This window comes from Borostomias antarcticus, assembly GCF_949987555.1.
Source record: "Borostomias antarcticus genome assembly, chromosome: 5".
Taxonomy (NCBI): domain Eukaryota; kingdom Metazoa; phylum Chordata; class Actinopteri; order Stomiiformes; family Stomiidae; genus Borostomias; species Borostomias antarcticus.
Window position 1 is genome coordinate 7,498,025 of NC_140238.1, and position 21,199 is coordinate 7,519,223.

Sequence of the window (21,199 nt, forward strand, 5' to 3'; positions counted from 1 at the left end):
GACTACAGATTCCGGGCGGGTTGATGCCATAAATACTGGAGGACCACCATCCGGTTATTACAACAATAATAAAGCATTATTCTATTTCAAGTGGCCGAGATGATTAGAATCATTCTGTATTTCTGAGCAATTTTTCTTTTTTTTTCCCCCCTTTATTTTACAAGGGGAGCCGATCGTGAGCAGGGTCTCATTTTCCCTGGTTCCAAAAAGAAAGCGAAACAAAAACATCACACATTAAAAAAAATAACGTTCAATAACATAATGCACTGTAACGCCCTCTCTGGAACAGCCCGCGCATCTAGCAGGAGAAAAAACAGCGCTGTCACTTTAAATCTGGCATCTGCCCGGATGAGAGGGGGAAGTGAAGGCCTTGTAGCCGATGGTACCCTTGTGACATCATTGCCAGCCAATAGTCCGGCTCCCTCGGCTCCCTCTCTCCTCCTACTCCTGAGATCAGTGTGTTCTGAGGGTGCCGTCAGGGCTGGGGCGGCGGGTCCGGGGCATGTGCTCACATCAGGTAGGGCGTGTATCTGTGTATGTGTGTGCTTGTGTGTCTGCACGGCCACGGTCGCCCGCGTTAGTTAGTCTCCCGTCTCCTGCTGGGGGATGCTCGGAGCGGGGATGCTGTGTCGGCAGCGTGATGCTGGAGGCAGGGGGCTGGGGACGGATGTGTTTCGTAACCCTCCTCGGCTCCTGCCTCCATGTCTGGTGTGTCGACCAGGATGTGTGGTGGTGGTGGTGGTGATGCGGTACTCGGTGTGACCGTTTGCGATTTGGTTATAATGATGTGTGTCATCTCTATTATAGTGCTCGTTTCATTGTGATATGTAGGCTGCTCAACAACAGGATGATGAAAGGACCTGCATCGCTTCCTGTCTCGATTCCCCTTCACAATAGGGATGCTCATGAGTGTGTGTGTGTGCATCATGCGTGTGTGTGTTATTGTGTGTGTGTGTGTGTGTTATTGTGTGTGGGCGTATGTGATGAGACAGTACTGAACTCCAATACGGTTTGTGAGGCAGCAGCACGTTCCTCTCTGAGCATTTGTTTGTACTGTAAAATGTACTGTACTGTACCTCTTCGGCAAGAACATTTCACCAGCTGGGATTTGCCCCACCACAGAATCCCCCGGCTGCCTGGTATGGACCCGGTCTTACCGCCTGGAGAGCGCAGGCATAATGCAGCATAATGCTCTGACTCATCCGTTCCCTTGACGTCCGTGCTTGTTCATCAGCGACGGTACGGTTGCTGGACGCGTGTTTGCGCTTGTCCACTTCCTCTGCTCCCCTGAACGTGAACTGTTGACCCCCCCAGCAGGCTCACACCGCCATGCCCTGCAGAGAAGACTTTAGCCCATCCGTCAAGGAGGATCAGCCGACACCGAGCCAGAGCACAGAAGCCCAAGATGATTCCCGCTGCTAATTGGACTGGGGAGCGAAGGTCAGAGACTTACCTTGCACGTTTAAGATAAGAACAGCACAGAGGGTGTGTGTGTGTGTGTGTGTGTGAGGGGAGGGGGGGGGGGGGGCAGGGGTTGAGGAACCAAAACTCTGCTTCATTAGATTAGTTTCTCAGTTTACTCTCTGTCTTGTGCGTTGCCCGGATAGACGCTAAGATCGGATAGGAGCAGCTAGCTTGACTCTTGATCATTCCCCATTGCTAGGAGATTATGCTAGTTCATTTTCAGGATTGGGTATTTATCTTCGAAACCTCAGTTCCGTGAGAGAACGATGCAGGAGTCTGTGTCCTTCCAGAATGTGCACAGTACCTCAGTCCAACAGGCGCTGATGAACACGCTTGTGACCCGCTTCTGCCTGCTGTGTGCCCAGGCCCATCTGGACCTGGACCGGGCCGAACTGGTGCTGCCATGGCCAAGAGAGATTACCTGGTGGAGGCGGCCAAGCAGATCCGCATGGCTCTGGACCGAGAGGTTAATGAGGACTACGAGGCAGCGTTCAGCTACTACAAGAACGGCGTGGACCTGCTGCTGAATGGAGTACAAGGTACACAGCCTCGCTCGGCTGAGTTTAGAATGGCCAGGGCGCCCACCGGAGCACTTGGTGGATACCTTTGACTCTTTGATGTCAGACATGCATGAAATAAGACGTCTAGCAGCTGTTGGGGCTAGGTTTAAAGCTAGGGAATGAGAGCTAGTGGAACAGTTGACACACACAACAGACGGCGTGGAAACCACATGGCAGGAAACAGGAACATGTTGATTCATTACTTGAAACGCAGAATGTTGCTCGTGAGAAATGGGAAGTATTGAAGATGGTTTTGTTCTGATGATCGGTATTATTCTCTTTCTATCAGCTGTGTTGATGAAGTTAGGCCAGCTGTTAGATAGTGATAGTTCACTCTTGTTCAAAGGCAAAGTTGTGTGTGTGTGTGTGTGCGTGCGTGCGTGCGTGTGCGTGTGTGGAGAGCTGGGGGTCTGACATAGCAGGAGTGTCTCTCTTCCAGTGGACCCTAACAAAGAGCGCCGGGAGGCTGTGAAGAGGAAGACCACCCAGTACCTGAAGAGAGCCGAGGAGATCTTCATCTCCCATCTACAAGACAACCTGGGGAAGGGGAGCTCGCATTTAGGGGTAAAGAAAGCGTTCTTTACCTTGTTTGATCAAATGAACAACAAACTAGTGTATTTCAAGTCAAGACTGGATTCTCATTTTGAAAAACAAACTGAGACTCATTCTTAATGACTTACAAATTCATTTGTCTGGTCTGGTTGTTGCGGTAGGTTACATGGACATTATGTCCAGCTGAGGCTTTGACTGAGACTGTGTGTGACTGAGTCACTGCCTAGCTAGTCCGACTCACTTGATGTACAGTAGGTTTTGGGGACAAGCCTTGTCAGTAGTTTATTATTGCCCAGTGGTTGCGAAATCTGTTGTCCGCCCAATCAGATTAAATCCAGATTACGTAAAACAACAACAACAACCTAGCAACCGCTCCGCCCAAGACGATTGATTGGTTTAAAGAAATACAGCATTATTTTCGGCCTATCCATGAATGATAATGTGTCCCGGCAGACCTTTCTCCAGCGCTGGCACAGCGCAAACCAAGTGTGGAGATAGATGTGGCTATGCGAGACTAGTCAGATGTGCCTGTTCTCTCCAGGGACAGCCAGACCACAGAAACGGGCAACATAACATCCCCAGTCCCCACCCCCCTCTGTCTTTCCGCATGGGGATATATCCCATTATATCTGCCCGCCTGGCCCGTACTGGGCTCTCTCTCTCTAACACACACTTACATAACATCCTCGAGTAATGGCTGTCCTAAGAAAGTCTCAGGGAAGAGGCGCTATGGTGGTGGTATGACTGTCCTTTTTACAAACCTGTGTTGTCCCCCATGGCTCGCTGTCACCAGGGTTACAGTAGCCTGAGATTCCGGCCAATCAGACACCTGAGTTCCCCAGTGGAAGATCTGGAGATGTGTAAAGTGGTGGGGATCATTGATAAGGTAAGGAGAGACTCTCACAGGCAGACAAACACAGAATCTGAACTCTGACAACCATGATGGAAATTATCATCAAGTCAAATCAAATCCAATCAAGCTTTATTCGTATAGCGCAATCATCATGCAGATCAGTCTCTAAAAGCATTGCAGTGCTACCTTAGCGCTAACCACAGGCCTGGTCGCCGTGTTTTTCTTCACAATTTATTTGCTGCATTTATTTAACATTAGGGCTGTGTTAAAAAAAAAAAAGATTCATCGATTCTGAATCGATTCATTAATCCCAAAATCGATCTTTTATTTAATGAATGAATGAATAAATAAAGGAATGAATAGTTCATTCATTCATTCAATGATTCATTCATTCATTCATTTTTGGAAATCAGTATCGATACCCAGCCCTAGTATTGATGTGTTGCATAACTTGGCAGTCATGTAATTAAGGTTACAGCAAAAAAAAAAGAAAGGTTTTTAGTAACACTAACCGAATCGATATCGAATCGAATTGAATCGTGATAATCGATTCTGAACCTTGTGAATCGGAATCGAATCGATTCTTGAAATTCGAATCGATACCCAGCCCTATTTAACATCAATCTGTCTTTCTCCTCAAGGTCCTGACGGTTCAAAGCCTGGTCAACAAGGAGACGTTTGTTGTTAAAGTGAGTAGTTAACTGCCCGGCTCAGCTCAGCTACAGGCCTGGGGGGGGGGGTCAAGCATAGCCTCGTGAGACCATCCTGATCTAGCGAGCTCAAATTCTGTTTCTCTCTAGAGCGAAACTGCAAGTGAACTCGCGAGATCAGGATGGTCTCACGAGGCTCGGACAAGCAAGCAGCCTCATAGTAAAGTGCGGTGCAGCTGTCCGTCTACATATCCACTGACAGCGGGGATGGTCTCAGAGCGGCCTGGACGCCTGCCAGCTATGCTGTGGCTGGGCTCAGTCGATGGGAATACTCTCAGTCCTGTCTCCCTGACTCTCCTCCTCCATTGATCTGACTAAAAGCCCTCTGTTCTGACCCTCTTTGTGCAAATGCACCTCCAATTTCTGTAACCAGAGAAACACGCCACTGGAAAGCAGCATACAGTTAGGTCTAATAGAAGACACTGTATCAGCATTGCTTGTACCCACATTTTCATTTTCATTAAATTTTTTCAAATTTCACCAATTTCATTTTTCCTTTTCTTATTTTTATATAAATGTACCAGGGTGACTGTAGCATAGACATTAAAGAATCATTTGTATTTTGAGAGAAACTGTTTCTGAACGAAGGCAGTGGCAATGCTGTGAAGGTCTTGTTTTGTGCTCTGTGACAACCTGTATGTAATTAATTAATTAATTCATCCATGGCTGGTATAGTTTTGTGAAATTTGTGATTATTTGTGTTACAATGTTCTATATACATGTGACAAATAAAACCTGAATCTAGTGTATGTGTGTCCTCCTCACAGAGCCTGCCCAAGTCCAGCTGGGAGAGCCGCGACCAGCCCACCATCATCCCACAGGGCGTGCCCTTCATGGTCAAGCTGCTGAGGTACTACGTCAGCGAGGATGCCGTGTACCTGCACCTGGAGCACGTTCAAGGTGAGCCCAGACACGCGGCGCACACCAGCTGCCAGCACTGCAGTGGGAGCCCTGGCTAGCGTTCACACTCAGCGTCTCAGGCCATGCGGCCTCTCAGGCCTTGCTCTTAGGCCATGCAGCCTCTCAGGCCATGCGGCCTCTCAGGCCATGGCAGCCTCTCAGGCCATGTTCTCAGGCCATGGCAGCCTCTCAGGCCATGGCAGCCTCTCAGGCCATGCAGCCTCCCAGGCCATGCAGCCTCCCAGGCCATGCAGCCTCTCAGGCCATGCTCTCAGGCCATGCAGCCTCTCAGGCCATGCAGCCTCCCAGGCCATGCAGCCTCTCAGGCCATGCAGCCTCTCAGGCCATGCTCTCAGGCCATGCAGCCTCTCAGGCCATGGCCGCTTCAGCCGTAGGACTAGCCAAGAGGTATAGAATCATAACTACCGCCGTCTTACAGCTCCGCAGATAATGAAGGAAATATGTGTAGATTCTTTAAGACACTCACCTCTACAGCATTTTCCCCATAGGCATCCATTGTAGAAGCACTTTGTTTACACCTCCCACCCATTGGCTTATAATGGGCGAGTAGCGCGTGATGTCATTGTAGTAGAATTCACTCGTCTTTTTTTGTAACAGGATGTCATCAAAAGTGAAGCCAGGATTGCTCGATCACAACGACGAAGCCACGAGATGTGTAGATGTGCTGTATTGATCTCTCTTTTGTTTTTTTTTTCAGGCGGGAGGCTCTTTTCCAAACTCCACAGGGTCAGGAGTGACAGAGCCAAGGAGCACCCAGAATGCCTCAGTCCCGCTCAGCACAGGATCAAGCTGAAGAGCAGCTACACCTCCCCGGCCATCAGCACCGACTACCAGCAGAGCACGGGCTGGCGCTCAGGGACAGGGATGACGGCGCTCCTGGAGGGGGAGGCGACGGACGAGTGCCCGGACACCGACCCGTCCCCGGCGTCCTGGGACGAGGCCCAGCAGCGCCTGGAGAGCTGCGGGACGCACTCCTACTGCGAGGAGACGGGCTGCCTGCGGAACCCGCGCTCGGCGACGCCCCGCCGTTCGGCAGAGCGACCCTCCTCCTCCTCCTCCTCCTCGGCATCCTCCTCCTCCTCGCTAGCCGGGCCGGCGAGGACGGGCGTCAGCTCCCACATCCACCCGAACCCCAGTCGCTGTTCGCATTCCGAAACTCAGGGAAAGCCTGACCTTCCTATCCAGCCGTTCATCGGTCAGGCTCTGGACGTCGCCACGGGACCTCCTCGGACGGCGGGCGGATTTGGACGGACAGAATCCGTCGCTGACTTAGATGTCGTCACGTGGAACGCCGCCGACCTCGAAAGCAATGGCGAGAGTGCGACTCCCTGTGCGGCGGTCGGTACCGATGCGCGTGCAGCTGCAGGCCGATCTGTACCTCACACAACTCAGACCTCTTTTGGCGAGGCGGGTTCCACCGTGAACACCGGACATCTCGGCGTCGGTTACAGTTCACACGAAGGCAGCTCTAGTCCGGCTACGCTGCACCTGCCCCTCCACAGCCAAAGCCAGGTTATTCTGTCCACTAACGGCCTTCAACTCGGCTGTGGTTCAGGTGGAGAGCTAGTAGGGTGTGCCACGGGTGCACACCAGGGTGGAGAGCATAACGGTCGCACAACCGAGGAGGAAGGGCTAGTCAAATCAGCCGTCCGGACTGCGGACTGTCCGGGGAGCGCCGTGCGTTCGACCGCGGTAGACGGGCTCACGGGGACATCCTGCCAGTGTCCTTGTCCCAGGACCGCAGGGGGACAGCGGCGGGGCACCCACCACGCAGGCGTCTCCCTGGCCCTCTCCGGGGTGCAGTACCGCGTGGGGCCCGGGGAAGAGGTGGAGGAGGAGGGCTGGGAGCTGCTGAGCCCCGGGGGGAAGGACGCCCCCCGGACGGACGGGCCGCCGTGCGACCCGTACCCCGCCGTCCAGGCCGGGGCCTATCCGCAGTGCCGGCGGGGGGACATGGACGCCTTCCTCAGGTCGGAGGGATCCGAGGGCGACGACCAAGTCATCGAGGTGGAGGGCTGGTGCCACCTGCCCCTGTACCCCCGCCGGAGCTCGGCGGGCAGGGAGAGGGCTGGCTGGGGGCTGCCCGAGGGAGAGGTGCGCCTGTTGGGCGCTCAGATCCTCCTGGCCTTGGAGAGCCTCCACCAGCAAGGTATCCTCTGTCGGGATCTCAACCCAAAGAACGTCCTGCTGACACCCAACGGTGAGCCGCTCAAAAGCACCTTATTCAAACTGTGTTGTTATTTTCTGGTTAATATGACTGACCGCCAAGCTTGTGTGACATGATGTGTGATGTTTTCCCACCAGGAAAGGTGTGCCTGACGTTCTTTGGCCAGTGGAGTGAGGTGCAGTTGGAGATTAGTTCTAAGGCTATGGAGCAGATGTACTGCGCTCCAGGTGAAACACTGCTCGCTCAGTATCTAGACATAACATGCAGTGTTCATATATAGTCTGCCATCTAGTGGTGAGAGTCCATATTATCCTCACTTACCCGCTATTTAATCAGCCTGTGAATGATGAAGCCTGTTTGTTGATGGCCGACAGAGATCGGAGGGGTGTCCAAGATCACCGAGGCTTGCGATTGGTGGAGCCTGGGGGCACTGCTTTTCGAACTTCTGACTGGAACGGTGAGAGCAGCAGCAAGACTTTACGAATGAATCGGAACTCCGGCTGGGCATTGATAATATACAGTATCTGCATGCAAACATCATAAAGGACACGCCGGTAGTTCGGTGAGCAGTTCTCCTGTCTCCACAGCCCCTGTGGCAGTTCCACCCTGCAGGCGTCCGCTCTCACACCCAGCTCCTGATACCAGACCACCTCAGCACTGCTGCTGCCTCACTGCTCACTGAGGTATGGTCTCTATCACTCCACCCCACCAGCACCCAGCCTATCTATGCTATGCTACAGTGTGCCTGCCGTCAAAGCAGAAATGAATATACGCATGCCACCAACCTCATGCGTAGGCTACTTAACTGGCACACATGTAGGCTACAGTACATGAATGCGTCATACAGTATGTGTATTAATGGGTTTCAAATGTAGTCCTAGACCTGCCATATTGGGGACCAACACAGGTGTTTCAATGTATCTGATTGGCTCTACTGCATGGAATCATATGCAGTAGAACTAATTAATTCATTTGAAACACCTGTGTTGGTCCCCACCATGGCAGGTCTAGGACTACATTTGAAACCCACGTAGTAGAGCGGTAACTTTGTCTGTGTTGTTTTCCACAGCTGCTCCAGTTCGACGCTGGTTATCGTCTGGGCTCTGGGGGAGGTGGTGTGAGTGATATCAAGTGTCACCCTTTTTTCAACGGAGTCCCCTGGCAGACACTCAGCAGTTAGCAGACCAGAAGACGGCTACAGTACAGTACATTACAATACACCGCTACTGATGCAGGGGAAAGCAGAACAGTCCCTGGCTGCTCCATGTGAGATGCTGAAGCACCGGCGCCCCCTTGTGGCTGACAGCGTGAACTCCCGCAGCTCTGTACTGGAAATGGATCCTGAGCACTTTGTGCTTCCCAAATCAGGATTGACTGAATCTAAACCCACTGTATGATGGAGTATATACAGGTCTATATCAGAGAACAACCGCACCAACAGGTCATTCTTTAATCAAGCTCTGTAATGCCTTCCACTTTTCATATTTCCACCTTATGAATGATAGAGGTCGGTTAACTGACTTCTTGACTGACTCAAAGGTGTACTTTTGGGCACACTCAGTTGTGGGGTATACCACGATATCCAAAACTTGACATGCAATATTTTATGTATCCATGTAAATCATCTTCATCACCAAGCATGACAACTGCTGCCTTTCTTTCTCCAATACTGACAACAGAAGGTTTTGGATCACAGGCGACCGTTTACTATATGAGACGGCTTTAACAAGGTTAATAAAAACAAGAAATGTCTCCTTTCAGTGTGTATTCCTGCAGTGTATAATTGTTCTAATTGGGTTATTTTCCAAATTCTATTTTTGATGTCAATGTAGACTATCCTGACCAATCATTAGTAATTTAGCTTGGAAGTAACACAGCTTCCCCCTGCTTAATCTACCAATGTCTACCTGCTAGAACCTTCTGCCCCATGTTCATCAAATTGTAGGACTCACAGCTTAGCCACTTCCTGCCCGTAAGAGAGCGTGGCTTCGTCCCACTCAGTTCTGAGACAAATATCGGTATCAGCTTCCAGGTCTTGGCATTTTCTATTTTCAGTGACATGCCACAAAGTGTCTGATCTATTCTGGTCTCTAGTTGGTAAGAGTGTGCGCACCACCACTCACAGGTTTCACGCCAAGTCTTTTAAACCAATAAACCACGCAAATGACAAAAGATAATTCTTCTCATGTTTTATTGTTTAAAATTATTTTTTCTTAAATAGTCACTTTTTTTTACACAGCATTAACAGGATCCTCTCTAGTGCGTGTTTGGATCAGATGAAAACAATGCTAAACGGACACTGCAGTCTTGCAGTGTAAGAAAGCATTAAAAAGTCTACTTTGGACACCTTTGCTAGGACATAGTGTTCTCTGGTTTGCTGTCCATCTTATGATACAAGTACAATTGTTCTTTTCTCACCATTAAAAATAATGAAACCATACATATGCAGTTGTGCTAAATTTAGTCATTTATACAATTAGTTGACAGATATTCAATTGTAGGTTGTAAACGGCAAATGGCGCACTTATGAGTCGATCTAAATTCCAGAACCAGACATAGTGAACATAAGCATCAAGTATTTTACCAACTCAGTCCATGCAATAGTTCAATCACTCTCCGTTTCTCTTCCTAACGCTCCCTTTTTTTATTTTAACCAATACAATAAATCAACTGCCGTTAAGGATCATCATCATCACCACTGTCAGGAGGGTTTAGGGCGGTCAGTTTGTTTGTGGTGACTGGGCGTGCCGGAGGGGGGGGCGGGTGAATCACATGTCCAGGAGCAGCACCCGGGGGTCCTCCACCACAGTCTTGATCTTCCTCAGGAAGGTGACCGCCTCTCTGCCGTCGATCAGGCGGTGGTCGTACGTCAGAGCCACGTACATCATGGGTCGGATCTCCACCTGCGTGGCATCAGAGCAAGTGAGGGGGGAGTTTGTCAGCCGCACTAACAGTATTGGAAAATGATTTTCACCTTTTATCTTTCCAACCCCGTTTCTAACTAGCAATAACATTAAGATATTCGTCTAGGAAGGATTATCGCTATAAACTATTAGAAGAGACGTCTCTCCTCTCGTCGCTAAAATTCGGTGTTGGGCAACAGCGTGTCCGTATTGCGCAACATCCGCTCACACCAGTGCAGAGACCAGCTGCTCTGAGTGGAGAATGGAAACGCTCAAACATTTGGTTGCTCGTAGCTAAGTGCAAACCTTCTATTAATACATCCATGGTGCAAACAGTCTTTTGCAAGTAAGGGAGGAAACACAAGCAGTCTTTGAAACATTTAGCTAAAGTGCATCACAATGGCTTCATGTGGAGAACTGCACCGCTTTTGACTGCCTAGTAGTTTTCTTGTTGCCACCCTGTATGAATGCTTGCCACCCTGTATGAATCCTTGCCACCCTGTATGAATGGTCGCAGTCAGAGCCGTTAATGACGTTCTATCATTATGTAATTTCATTAAACATCAAATCCAATCAGAAAACTAGAAAAAACGCGTAGCAGATAAATGCCTCCGCCCAAAAATGCAAGTTGCAGTTAACCTAACTAACCCTAACCCCAACTAACGGCTAACCTAACCCTAATGCTAGCTAACGCTAATGCTAACTCTAATGCTAGCTTGCTAATGCTAACGCTAGCATTAGCGTTAGAATTAGCGTTAGCTAGCTTTAGCATTCAAAAGTGCCTTTTGTGATGTCACAGTGACCTTGACCTTTGACATTTGAATACCAAAATCTAATCTAATTAATCTAATTAAGTCCAACTGGACATTTTGGCCAAATATGTACAAACTCTGTCAAGCCGTTCTTGAGATATCGTGTTCAGCAGGCCAAAAACACCTTTTGTGAGGTCAGTGACCCTTGACCCAAACAATGTAATAAGTTAATCATTGAGTCCAACTGGACATTTTACCCAAATATGAACAAATTCTGTTAAGCCTTTATTGAGATATTGGGTTCATCGGGCCAAAAACACATTTTGTGAGGTCACAGTGACCTTGAACTTTGACTCCCACAATCTAAGCAGTTCATCATTGAGTGCCAGTGAACATTTGTACAAAAGGGGAAGAAATTCCGTCAATGCGTTCCCGAGATATTGTATTAACAAACATCGGATGGACGTACGGACATACGGAAGGACGTACGGACAATCCGAAACCATAATGCCTCCATAATGTAGGCTATCGCCTGGCGGAGGCTTAACAATAGAAACTGCGTGGGGATTAAACACTGATTTGACTGTAGGTAGCTGTGTCAATCGATTGTAGAAACTGTTGTGAGCTGTTGTGCGTCATTGTCATAAGGAGTATCTGAGCACACTCATGTGGCATGTAAGACTAAAGAGAAAAGGCACATTCAACACAGAGCTTAATCAATTGCGTGGTTAAAAATATGATGTTTCCATGTAGTTAGGGTTAGGGTTTGAAAATCTGAAATTATACAAACATGTGTTAGTGATTTAAAGCAATCATTCATCAGCTAAATAGTTTGGCTACAATTTGAAAGATTTTGCAACTTTTATAATGCCCTGCAGTGCAGTTACTGTTTCGTGTTACATTTTGTTGTTTTTAAGAGAACATTATTGAATATAATATTTTAATATTAACAAGACTTTTTTATACTTATTTGGGATAAATTAAGTGTTCTATTAATCGAGCAATAAAAAAAATCATTAAAATATCATTTATAAACATTCTAAATAAATGTCATAAGAAATTAATATCAACTAATAATAGCAGCTTTGAGATAAAAAATAAAAAATAAAAAAAATAAAAATTTGAAAGACTGAAATCAAGATGAGCAAACACACACCTTTCCCCCGATGGCCACAGGCCGGTCGAAGATGCCGTGCATGCCCAGGATGGCCGACTGCGGTGGGTTGATGATGGGGGTGCCGAACATGGATCCAAACACGCCTCCGTTGCTGATGGTGAAGGTGCCTCCGTCCATGTCCTCCACGGCCAGCTCGTTCCTACGGGCCTGGAACCACCAGAGAGAGGAGGTCAACGGATCCCAGAGCATTAAGACTGTTGGACTGTTAATACACACCATGATGCATTCCCCTTTTTTTTTACCTTTTCTCCCAACTCGTTGATGGTTTTCTCGATATCAGTGAAGTTCATTCCCTCCACTCCTCTGATAACAGGCACCACAAGGCCCTAGAAGAGAGGGGGAACATCAGGACATCCAACAGCACTGTTTCATAGCGACTGTAGCCACCGTTCAACATATACATACTGTATTATCAGTTAGAAATGGGAGTAGAGGGAAGAACTTCTTATAGCCTGACACTCAGAAATGACATTTCGTTTCACTTCATTATTCAATCTGTACAGGCTCCCATTGCAGCTGTGGGCATATCGAAGAGGGAGTCCTTAGTGATTAGTTCATCCGCTAACCAATCACAGAACTTGACATTCAAAGGACGCTGATTGGCCTGGTTGGAATTCCAACCTAGAAATCATTCTGGACGCAAGCTTTTCCAGGGCCTGTATTGCACTTTGAAAATTAAAGTGGCCGTGCACTTCAGGGGCTGGAGGCAGGCTAACTACTTGAGGGTTTGGGGCGTCAACAGCTATTACCTTTGGAGTTGATACAGCCACACTGATATCCACGTAGTCCCTGTACACAATCTCTTTGGTGGTGTCGTCAATGACTGGAGTGAGAGAATTGAAAACAAGTTATAAAATAATTCCACCCTCCATAAAAAAGTTCAAAAACAGTGATAGGTCAAATATATTTATACACTAAATTCATCTTTGGTTTCAGACTCATTTCCTTGAGGCAGTTTTCTGTGTCGGCCTTAAAATCCTCCCCCAAAGCTGTGGGTGAGGTGAAACCCACAGACAATTTTAGACTCGTAGGTCAGCACTGAAGATCCACCCGGCATCACTGTGGGCTGTCTAAATAGGACAGGGTGAGGTTTTTGGGGGTTTGGCTATCAGAGGCCACAGTGTAAATCTTGTTCTTGTTCTTCACCACATATACTTGATGAGCATTGGTGTTAGGTTTGTGTGAACATTAAGACTGCTGTGTGTCAGTTGACTGCCCTCACCAGCATTGACAGAAGGTTGGTCAGTCAGGGCGTACGCTGCAGCCTTCACAAACACAGACATGAAACCCAGCTTGATGCCGTGTTTCTTCAGGAAGGCATCTTTGTACACCTTTCTCATCTCACTAATGTTGCTGTGGAGGGAAATACAACAGTACAAAAGTTGCGACAAACTTCAGAAATAAATTGAAATAAAAACAAGATGTGTGTTCTCATGACAGATTACGAATTATACTCAAAATGTATTTCCCACTAGACCTAAATACAATGGCCATTTTGAGTGTTTTAGATCTCCCAGGTCATCGTGATGGAGTGCTTTTGACACTGGGCTGCTAATGTTTCACTGTTGCTTATTCCTTCTTCATATGATGAAAAAGGGCTCTTGTATCGCTCTTTTTAATTGTTTGTTTTCCTGTCTCTAACCCTGTTGAAGCTCTAGGGTTTCTCCGCTAACGTCATTAGCCCCTCCCAAGACGCACACTCTCCGAGAAAGGAGAGAAGAAGCGATAAAAATCTTCACTTTCCAAAGCCTGTAAATCTTATTGGCCTGTCATAAAAGCCCATATCGGTTGAGGCAGCTCCTGCACTCAGAGCGCAGGTCTCTGTGGGCCCACGCAGATGCTCCGGCCTCCTGGTCTGGCCCTGTCCTCCGGCTCCAGATGACCCTGGCCGAGGAAGTCTTCCTCCAGACCGTCAATGCCAATCCAATTAGGACGTAGAGAAACCCCTGAATAGCTGAAAGTCGACACCGCACATTTGCGAGGAAAAGAAATCCTCAAAGTGTCGTCTTCAGCTCAGGGGGGCAAACGCGGGCATTAACATTTCCTTGTAAATTAATAAAGGCCGTTTTAACAAATCTTATCGTTGTTTTCACCCGCATTAGGACCAAATATTTACATTCCAGCATTTAAGAGGGTGTTGGGTTTCAGAAAGCTTTTCCTATTGAGTAGATTTCAATCTATAACCATTTGTGTCAGTGTTCTCCTGGCTCTCATAACACCTAAAAAGACAATATTTAATTTCTTAACTTTAGATCTTAGTTCATAGTGTGCCGGCACTTATTCATGTGTTTTTTAAAAAGTTTTTTTATGGACTAAAGCAAATGTACAAATGTCAGTGAACCTAACCTAGATGTGGCCTTGTATGTGTGGGTGAGCCATCATCTCTCTTAAGACACGTTTCCTAGAATGGCTGTGATGGTGGTTAGGGTTGAGGGCTTGATAATGTAGGGCAGCTGAGCTTGTCTTTAATTTCCCCACCTCATGTCGACCTCATTAAACGTAGTCAACATGGCGCAGGTGTTTTGCGCTTCCTTCAGTCTCTGGGCGATCCTCAGCCTCATACGGTTCATCTTCACCTGAACGAGGTAAACCACAACCGGATAACATTTAGACATCACAGTCAACTACGCATTGGCAGACTTCTCAAAGACTCTAATTTCGTGTTCTCAGGTCTGCCTGCTCATCTTGGTTTGTCTACGGTGCCTTACCCTGTGTTCTGTCCTGGCTGCCTTGGCCCCGCCCTCAGCCGGGGCGCCCGCAGCTGCCGGGGCGGCGGCGGTGGGTTTGATGGCTGAAACTACATCAGACAGGGCGGAGAAGCCGTTAGTGCCCCTGGACGTCGGATTTCATAGGGTATTTCACAGCTGGCTAACTGAGTAAGCCTGACTTCTGCACAAAGTAAAGCCCGGAAAGCTTGTTCCAGATGTTGAAGAGCTTCCAGGTTTTACTCATTGCAAAAGTCAGGCTTGCTCAGCTAGCCAGCAGTTAGCCAAATAACCCCCGGGTTAGCCATATTAGCTAAGGTCAGTGTCAACAGACCCAAGGAATGACTCACTTATTTCATTCCCATAATCAAGAGCACACACATCAAGCTAAACACAACTCCCGCAGTGACGACGAGTCAACGTTCCTGTCTGGTGCGGACTCACCTGGCTTGGTGGCTATGGCTTGTCCTGGCACAGGTGGCACGGGGGGCATGCTGGTGGGGATGGGCCCTACGGCGGAGGGGGGGGGGGGGAGGGGCAGGGGTGGCGACAGGGGGCGGAGGGGCCGCTGCTGGGGCTTCCACCGCCACCGGGGCCTCCGCAGCTTTGGGTGCGCCGGCTGGGAGAGGGGGGGGGAGAGGGTAACAGATTAGTGATCCGCACTGAAACAAAAGTCTTTGGCCGAGTCTGAACCCTGGCTCAAACAGCCACCGCGTGCCGGCAACATACTGACCTCCTTTCCGGAGTTTGAAGAGAGGATTTCCTCCCTCGACCCTCCCGCCGTCGGGGACCAGCAGTTCCTCGATCACCCCGGCAGCAGGAGAGGGCACCTGCATGGACGTCTGGTCGGACAGAACACAGGACACAACATCACGGGCAACACTTGATTCAATATCCACTGAACTTTGATCCGACCAACACAATCCATGGGCAACTGTACCAAACCATGCAACGAAATGAAAGCAACCCCTGTGATTGGTCATACCTTATCAGTCTCGATTTCACACACCACCTCATCCTCAGCAACCGTGTCCCCAACGGCTGGAAGCAGAAAGGTACATTTAGTGCGCCGAACAGAGAAAATGTGCATGCGACAAACGCCTGAAGGAAAGCAGGGCTTACCTTTCTCCCACCTCACGTCCCCCTCTGTGACCGACTCCGCAAATGCAGGGGTATTGACTGTGACAACCTCATTCCCTGGAAGACACACCACAAAACCATTGATGGTGGTGGGTTATCACAGATAATGATGACGAGTGATCAAGATACACGTTTCAAACGCGGGGAGTCAACACAGATACGTACTGCAGGTTATGGATGTCCTAAAGTAGCGGATCTGGAAGACGCCGTGTCTGGGCTTGCACTGCCTGCGGATGGGAGAAACACATTGAAAACATCAAGCTCTGGTGCAGTACCAACAACAGAAATTGCATGGAACTATATAGGCTATTCTGAAATGAGTGACACCAAACGCGTGAGACCACCAGAGAGTCTAACTGACATGCATTTTAGAGAGTATGTGGTGTAGCTTACACTTGGTTGTTTAGGGTGATACCATGGCTAGCTGAGAGTGCTGCAAAACAAAAAATAATACTGTAAGTCACCTTTAAAGGAAAATCCAACAAGAGTCAACAAATTATGCGGAACATTCTGCAGAACACTTACCTGATGTCGCCCGACGTGCCAAAACATTGTTTCCCTGTTAAAAGAGACACAGATTCACTGAATGCAACCCTGTCAACTGTGGCTGATTACATAACACAGACCCTGATAGCTCTGAGAGTGTTATGTTGATCTGTGATTGGGGGTGGGTTACTATTGCTTATGTGTTGATCTTCTCTGTAACTCTTGTAGGGTGCATATTTCTATCCTCGTGCAAACAAGTTCTATTCTATGAAGTCAATGACACCAACATGATACTGAGGGTGCAGTCAAAGGTCAAACTGACAACTGGGAAGCCATTGGAGGGTCTGAGGCTTGTAGCCTGGTAAACTCACTGGTAGCTAGCTAGGTAGCAAGCTAACTAAACGAGCTAGGCCCATGATTACAGTCATAGATACTTTTCAATAGCGCATAACGCCTGCTCTAACTCATAGTCATAGTTAATGGAATTTGGGAGGAAATCTGGGAGATTGGTGGGTTTGCTGAATGTGACACAGACTGACAGGCTTTGGATGTCCATGTTCAGTGGTGTAGTGGAGGGCAAATCCCAAGTTAACAGTTTACCCCCTTTTAAAAATGAGGCTGGGAGTTTACTCACCTATTTTCTGATCAAACTGTATTAATCAATGAGAGGGGAAAAGGTAGGCAAACTCCACCTCTATTACCACTACTCTCCTGCTCTTGTTGGCTAGCATAGCTAACTAGTAAGATTGGAATACACAGTAGGCTGGGTTAATCTTAAAAGTTTAAAACATGACGTTAAAATATGCACTTTGTTTCAAATTAACGTTAGCTAGCTAACTCGATGGTAGATCTGGAAGAGCATGGGCAATGCTACCAAATGACCTCAGCAGATAGAGCTAGCTAGCTAACTAGCTGTGGGTAGCTGGGTAGTTAGCCGCTACCAACGTCAATACAACAGCTAGCAAGGAAGCTAGCTAGTTTTCATTAAAACTAAACTAAGCTAAACTGAAGTGATTTTGGCATTCCTATATATATATATATTTTTTTAAATCATGGCCAAACTGCGTGGAAGAGACAGGTCTGAAAATAGACTCAAGACTGCACGAAACTTGCCGGGTAACCCAAGTGTCATGCTGTCCTTGGATGCAATGTTACGCGGCCTATCTGGGGCCTAGCGCGGCAGAACGGCTAGCTTGGGTGGTGACTGACAGACAGCAGCATGACTTCTTGCTTTCGGTGGTTTCGGAATGGGGATAATTCCTACCTGGCGGAGGGCAGATAGAGAACGACCGAAATTCCGGGTGAGACACCGGGAATGAGATAACATGGTGGCTGTAATGACAGCAACCAGCCCTTGGGAGGAGAGGTCCTGGCACACCGAGGATTATCAGACCCCGAAAGACGCGATACCACCGCGGATGTGGCGTGTGCTGTGGGACGAACCAACCCTGCCAGTACAGAGGGGTGTCGGGAGGACATCTAAACACTCTGAATTAGTTTATTTTTATTCACTCCTTTTTAGGCACTTTGTCTGAAGGTACAATAGCCTAAATGGAAGCAATGTACCCCGGACCACAGTAATCTTTTTGTGCATATGGAAAGTAGCTAGGAGGTGAGAAAATGGAATTGCTCACTCATACACCATGGATGTATTAACTGGTATAATACACCCCCTGTTAGTCGGTACACCAACCTGTCCCGCGCCCAGAAGCACACACCTCAAGAAATAAGTCTGCAATAGCCTACATTACAGTTTCGAATTTTGCATTTTATGTTAAACTTAAATAGCCTATAGAAAGAGAATAATATATCATTCAAAATGTAAACGTTGCTATGCTAAACTTTGTAGCCCATCACATAGGCTGTCATGTAAATTTGGTGGGCAAAATATTTTTTTCCCCCGTATTACAGTGGACTTCCACTTGTCCAGTTGTCTGTCAGTAACTCCGATTTGCTTTGAAAGGCCACGCCTCTGTACGGTCTGGGCACTGACAGTCGCTTCCACACTCATCACCTCACCACACTGGAGCATCAACTCTGCGCAACAGGTAAGAACGAGCTGTGACAGTGTTCTTTGGGGCATAAACAGTATGGGACTTATGCTACTGGCCGTCTAAAGTAGTTTGAAATGCACTGAATGACATAACTTTAGTTGTATATTGTGTATATAGTATATCAGGGCTGACATTTGATAGTCATCAAATATTATTGAAAATATATGCAGTCCATATTCTTTCAATTGTCAGTAAGTTTTGCTCTCAAAATTGGGACACAAGAAGTCATACAATACATTTTTAAGACGTAAAGACGTAGTTTTAAAAGTATATATATAATCAAACAAATATACATTCTCTCTCTCTCTCTCTCTCTCTCTCTATATATATATATATATATATAGGCCTACACATATTATCAAAAAGTATTTATATCTCTAAGACATTATCATTTACCCATATTATTCTGTGATCATTAGAAGTAGGTTGTATACAAATTAATTGGATATTTTATTACAAGTTGACTGTTAAATTAATATGATGGTGGCAATAAGGCTTCAATGTACAGTTCTATGCAAAAGTCTAGCCCAACCAATAAAATTACGTTTAAAGCTGTTTATCTGGGCAATAACTGTTCATTTACTCATAAAAACGATATAACATTAGATTTAACACAAATAAACATTAATACAAAAAACTAACAAGACTTTCTTGTTTTTAAATAGGCTATTTTGTGTGGCCTCCCTTCCAAAACTGCGAAATTTGTACACTGTTGTGCTTCTTCAGAATTTGCCATAACTCTATTTTTGACTGCTTTTTGTCCTGTTATCTGTCTAAGTGGTCCCACACAGCGTCAATTATGTTGAGTTCGGGGCTCTGATATCCAAACTAATATCAATAGCTACAAAAGTCTCCCCAGACCTGACAGTCGTGCTTCACAGAAGCCTGAGACAGACGATGTACTTCTCTCTAACTCTTCTTCTGATATAGGCTATTGGCGTCTTTGGGAAGCAAAAAAATCGCACCTGCATCTGCTCCATGTTTTATGGTCTTTCGCTTAATAGGCTACTGCAATCTCTTCTATTTGTTGCCTTTCCAAAATAATGCATCTTAACTGCAACACATACAGTAGAAGACCATTTCTTATAAGACGTCTTCTCACGGTCGTAGCGTGCACTTTGGCTGGATGACTGCCAGATGCTGAGCAAGCACTTCACTGGATTTCCTTCTGTCTGTGGAAGTGACTTTAAGTGTTCATCAGATAGCTTACAGACAGCTTTTTGGCTCTTCCACTGCGTTTTCTGTCTCCAACTTGCCCACTTTCTACAAAATTCTTTATGACAGCTTAAACATCACATCTTGAAAGTAGCCTACAGTTTGGTGGGCTATTATTTGCTGACTATAACCATGTTAATACAAAACGATGGTTTTACGTCTGTCAAAGTGTGTTGCTTAGCCATCTCCAAACCTCTTCTCGAGGCACCCCAGTTGCTGTTTTATAGTTTCCATCCAATACACCTGTGTGATTGTTAAATTCCACCACTAGCACATCTGGTTACTCTAATCAATACCTCATTAAGTTCAATCAGGTGTGCTGGTGGTGGAATTTAACAAATACATGGAATGGCTGGGGTGCCTCGAGGTCTGGAAACTAAACCTGTGTTCTTCTAGTCAAGATGTGAATAGCATTCTGGAAAACACAAAACATTCCTGTTACTTTTTATTGTATTTACAGTATTTATATTCACAGTATCTAATATTTTTATGAGCAAATAAACACTGCCCAGAAAAAAAGCTTTATTTTCTTGGGTGGCCTAATAGCACAATTCTGTAGATGTAGACAACTCTGTTTTGTTAGTTATTTGGCTCATATTTCCTTTAATGGGTTACAAATGTAAAATAAAAAACAAAATAAAATGATCCATCAAATTACTACAGTATGTTACTTTATCAACAGTAATGCTCAGTGAATATAGGAAGGAAGGACATATGGGCACATCTTCTTTTTAAAGTCATGCAGATACATTTTATCAATACATTATTGACTATAAATACAAATAATTATTCAGTGATGTGGAATGAGTGATGTACAATCCAAAACACTAGTGTATATGTAATCATAATATAATCACTACAGTATATAGCCATTAAAATGTTTAAAAAGTCACTTTTAGTTCAGTGGTTACACATTTTACTTTACTTAGTTTGTTGGTTCCCTGTGAGAACCAACGCATGGCGTTTTTGTAGCACCAAGTTGACCCAAGTAAGCCACACATTCATGCATGATTCCTGAACGAGACCATTTTCTTATACTGGCCGCATGTTGGACAAGAAAATCCTTGCCAAGTGAGGCAATTGAAAGATGAAAAGATGAATTATTTTATTCTCTTTTTAATATCTTACATTGATTAGTAGTATACGTTCTCAGAACAGTGTAAGCCTTTCATGAACTGAAAGAATACCTTTCATGAGTACTGTATAAAACTGTTATTCCTTTTATGAGTGAGATTGACTATCATTTCAAACCCCAGATGAAAGGAGAAATGAGTGCACTCCGGTGTTCTTTAAGATCTTAAAAATATCTGCAGGTATAAATCTGCAGGTCTTCACATAAAAACACATTTTGTCATCTGAAGTAGCCATTATAAAATCAGAGGGCATTTTTCAAGTTCTTAAAAGTATATGAAGTAGCTTTTCACTATATTCTCAGAAGAAAATAGGTGTGTTCTTTTTGATGCTTCAAAGGTTGCCTTTTTGTGTAAACAGTGTACATTCAAACAATCAATAGACTGGACCTGTGCAATATCATACTGTA

At 46.4% G+C, this 21,199-nt stretch overlaps 2 protein-coding genes across 2 annotated transcripts; one reads left to right on the forward strand and one right to left on the reverse strand.

The window, feature by feature from the left end:
• Nucleotides 1-1,867: 1,867 nt before the first annotated feature.
• Nucleotides 1,868-9,353, forward strand: rps6kl1 (ribosomal protein S6 kinase-like 1; the record flags this gene model as incomplete). The annotated part of the gene is made up of 10 exons (XM_084438427.1): nucleotides 1,868-2,003; nucleotides 2,464-2,588; nucleotides 3,370-3,462; nucleotides 4,071-4,118; nucleotides 4,907-5,039; nucleotides 5,758-7,260; nucleotides 7,365-7,454; nucleotides 7,602-7,684; nucleotides 7,815-7,910; nucleotides 8,297-9,353. 10 exons carry the CDS (start codon nucleotides 1,868-1,870, stop codon nucleotides 8,405-8,407), a joined length of 2,418 nt encoding a protein of 805 aa, XP_084294553.1. The 3' UTR covers nucleotides 8,408-9,353.
• Nucleotides 9,354-9,407: 54 nt separating this feature from the next.
• Nucleotides 9,408-17,785, reverse strand: dlst (dihydrolipoamide S-succinyltransferase). The gene is given in 16 exon segments (XM_084438667.1): nucleotides 9,408-10,130; nucleotides 12,039-12,206; nucleotides 12,302-12,385; nucleotides 12,809-12,882; nucleotides 13,282-13,412; nucleotides 14,538-14,635; nucleotides 14,768-14,856; nucleotides 15,209-15,291; nucleotides 15,293-15,383; nucleotides 15,498-15,606; nucleotides 15,750-15,805; nucleotides 15,887-15,961; nucleotides 16,070-16,131; nucleotides 16,298-16,337; nucleotides 16,430-16,463; nucleotides 17,655-17,785. Coding segments are annotated over 16 exon segments (1,392 nt in total). The 5' UTR covers nucleotides 17,718-17,785; the 3' UTR covers nucleotides 9,408-9,995.
• Between the last annotated feature and the right edge of the window lie 3,414 nt (nucleotides 17,786-21,199).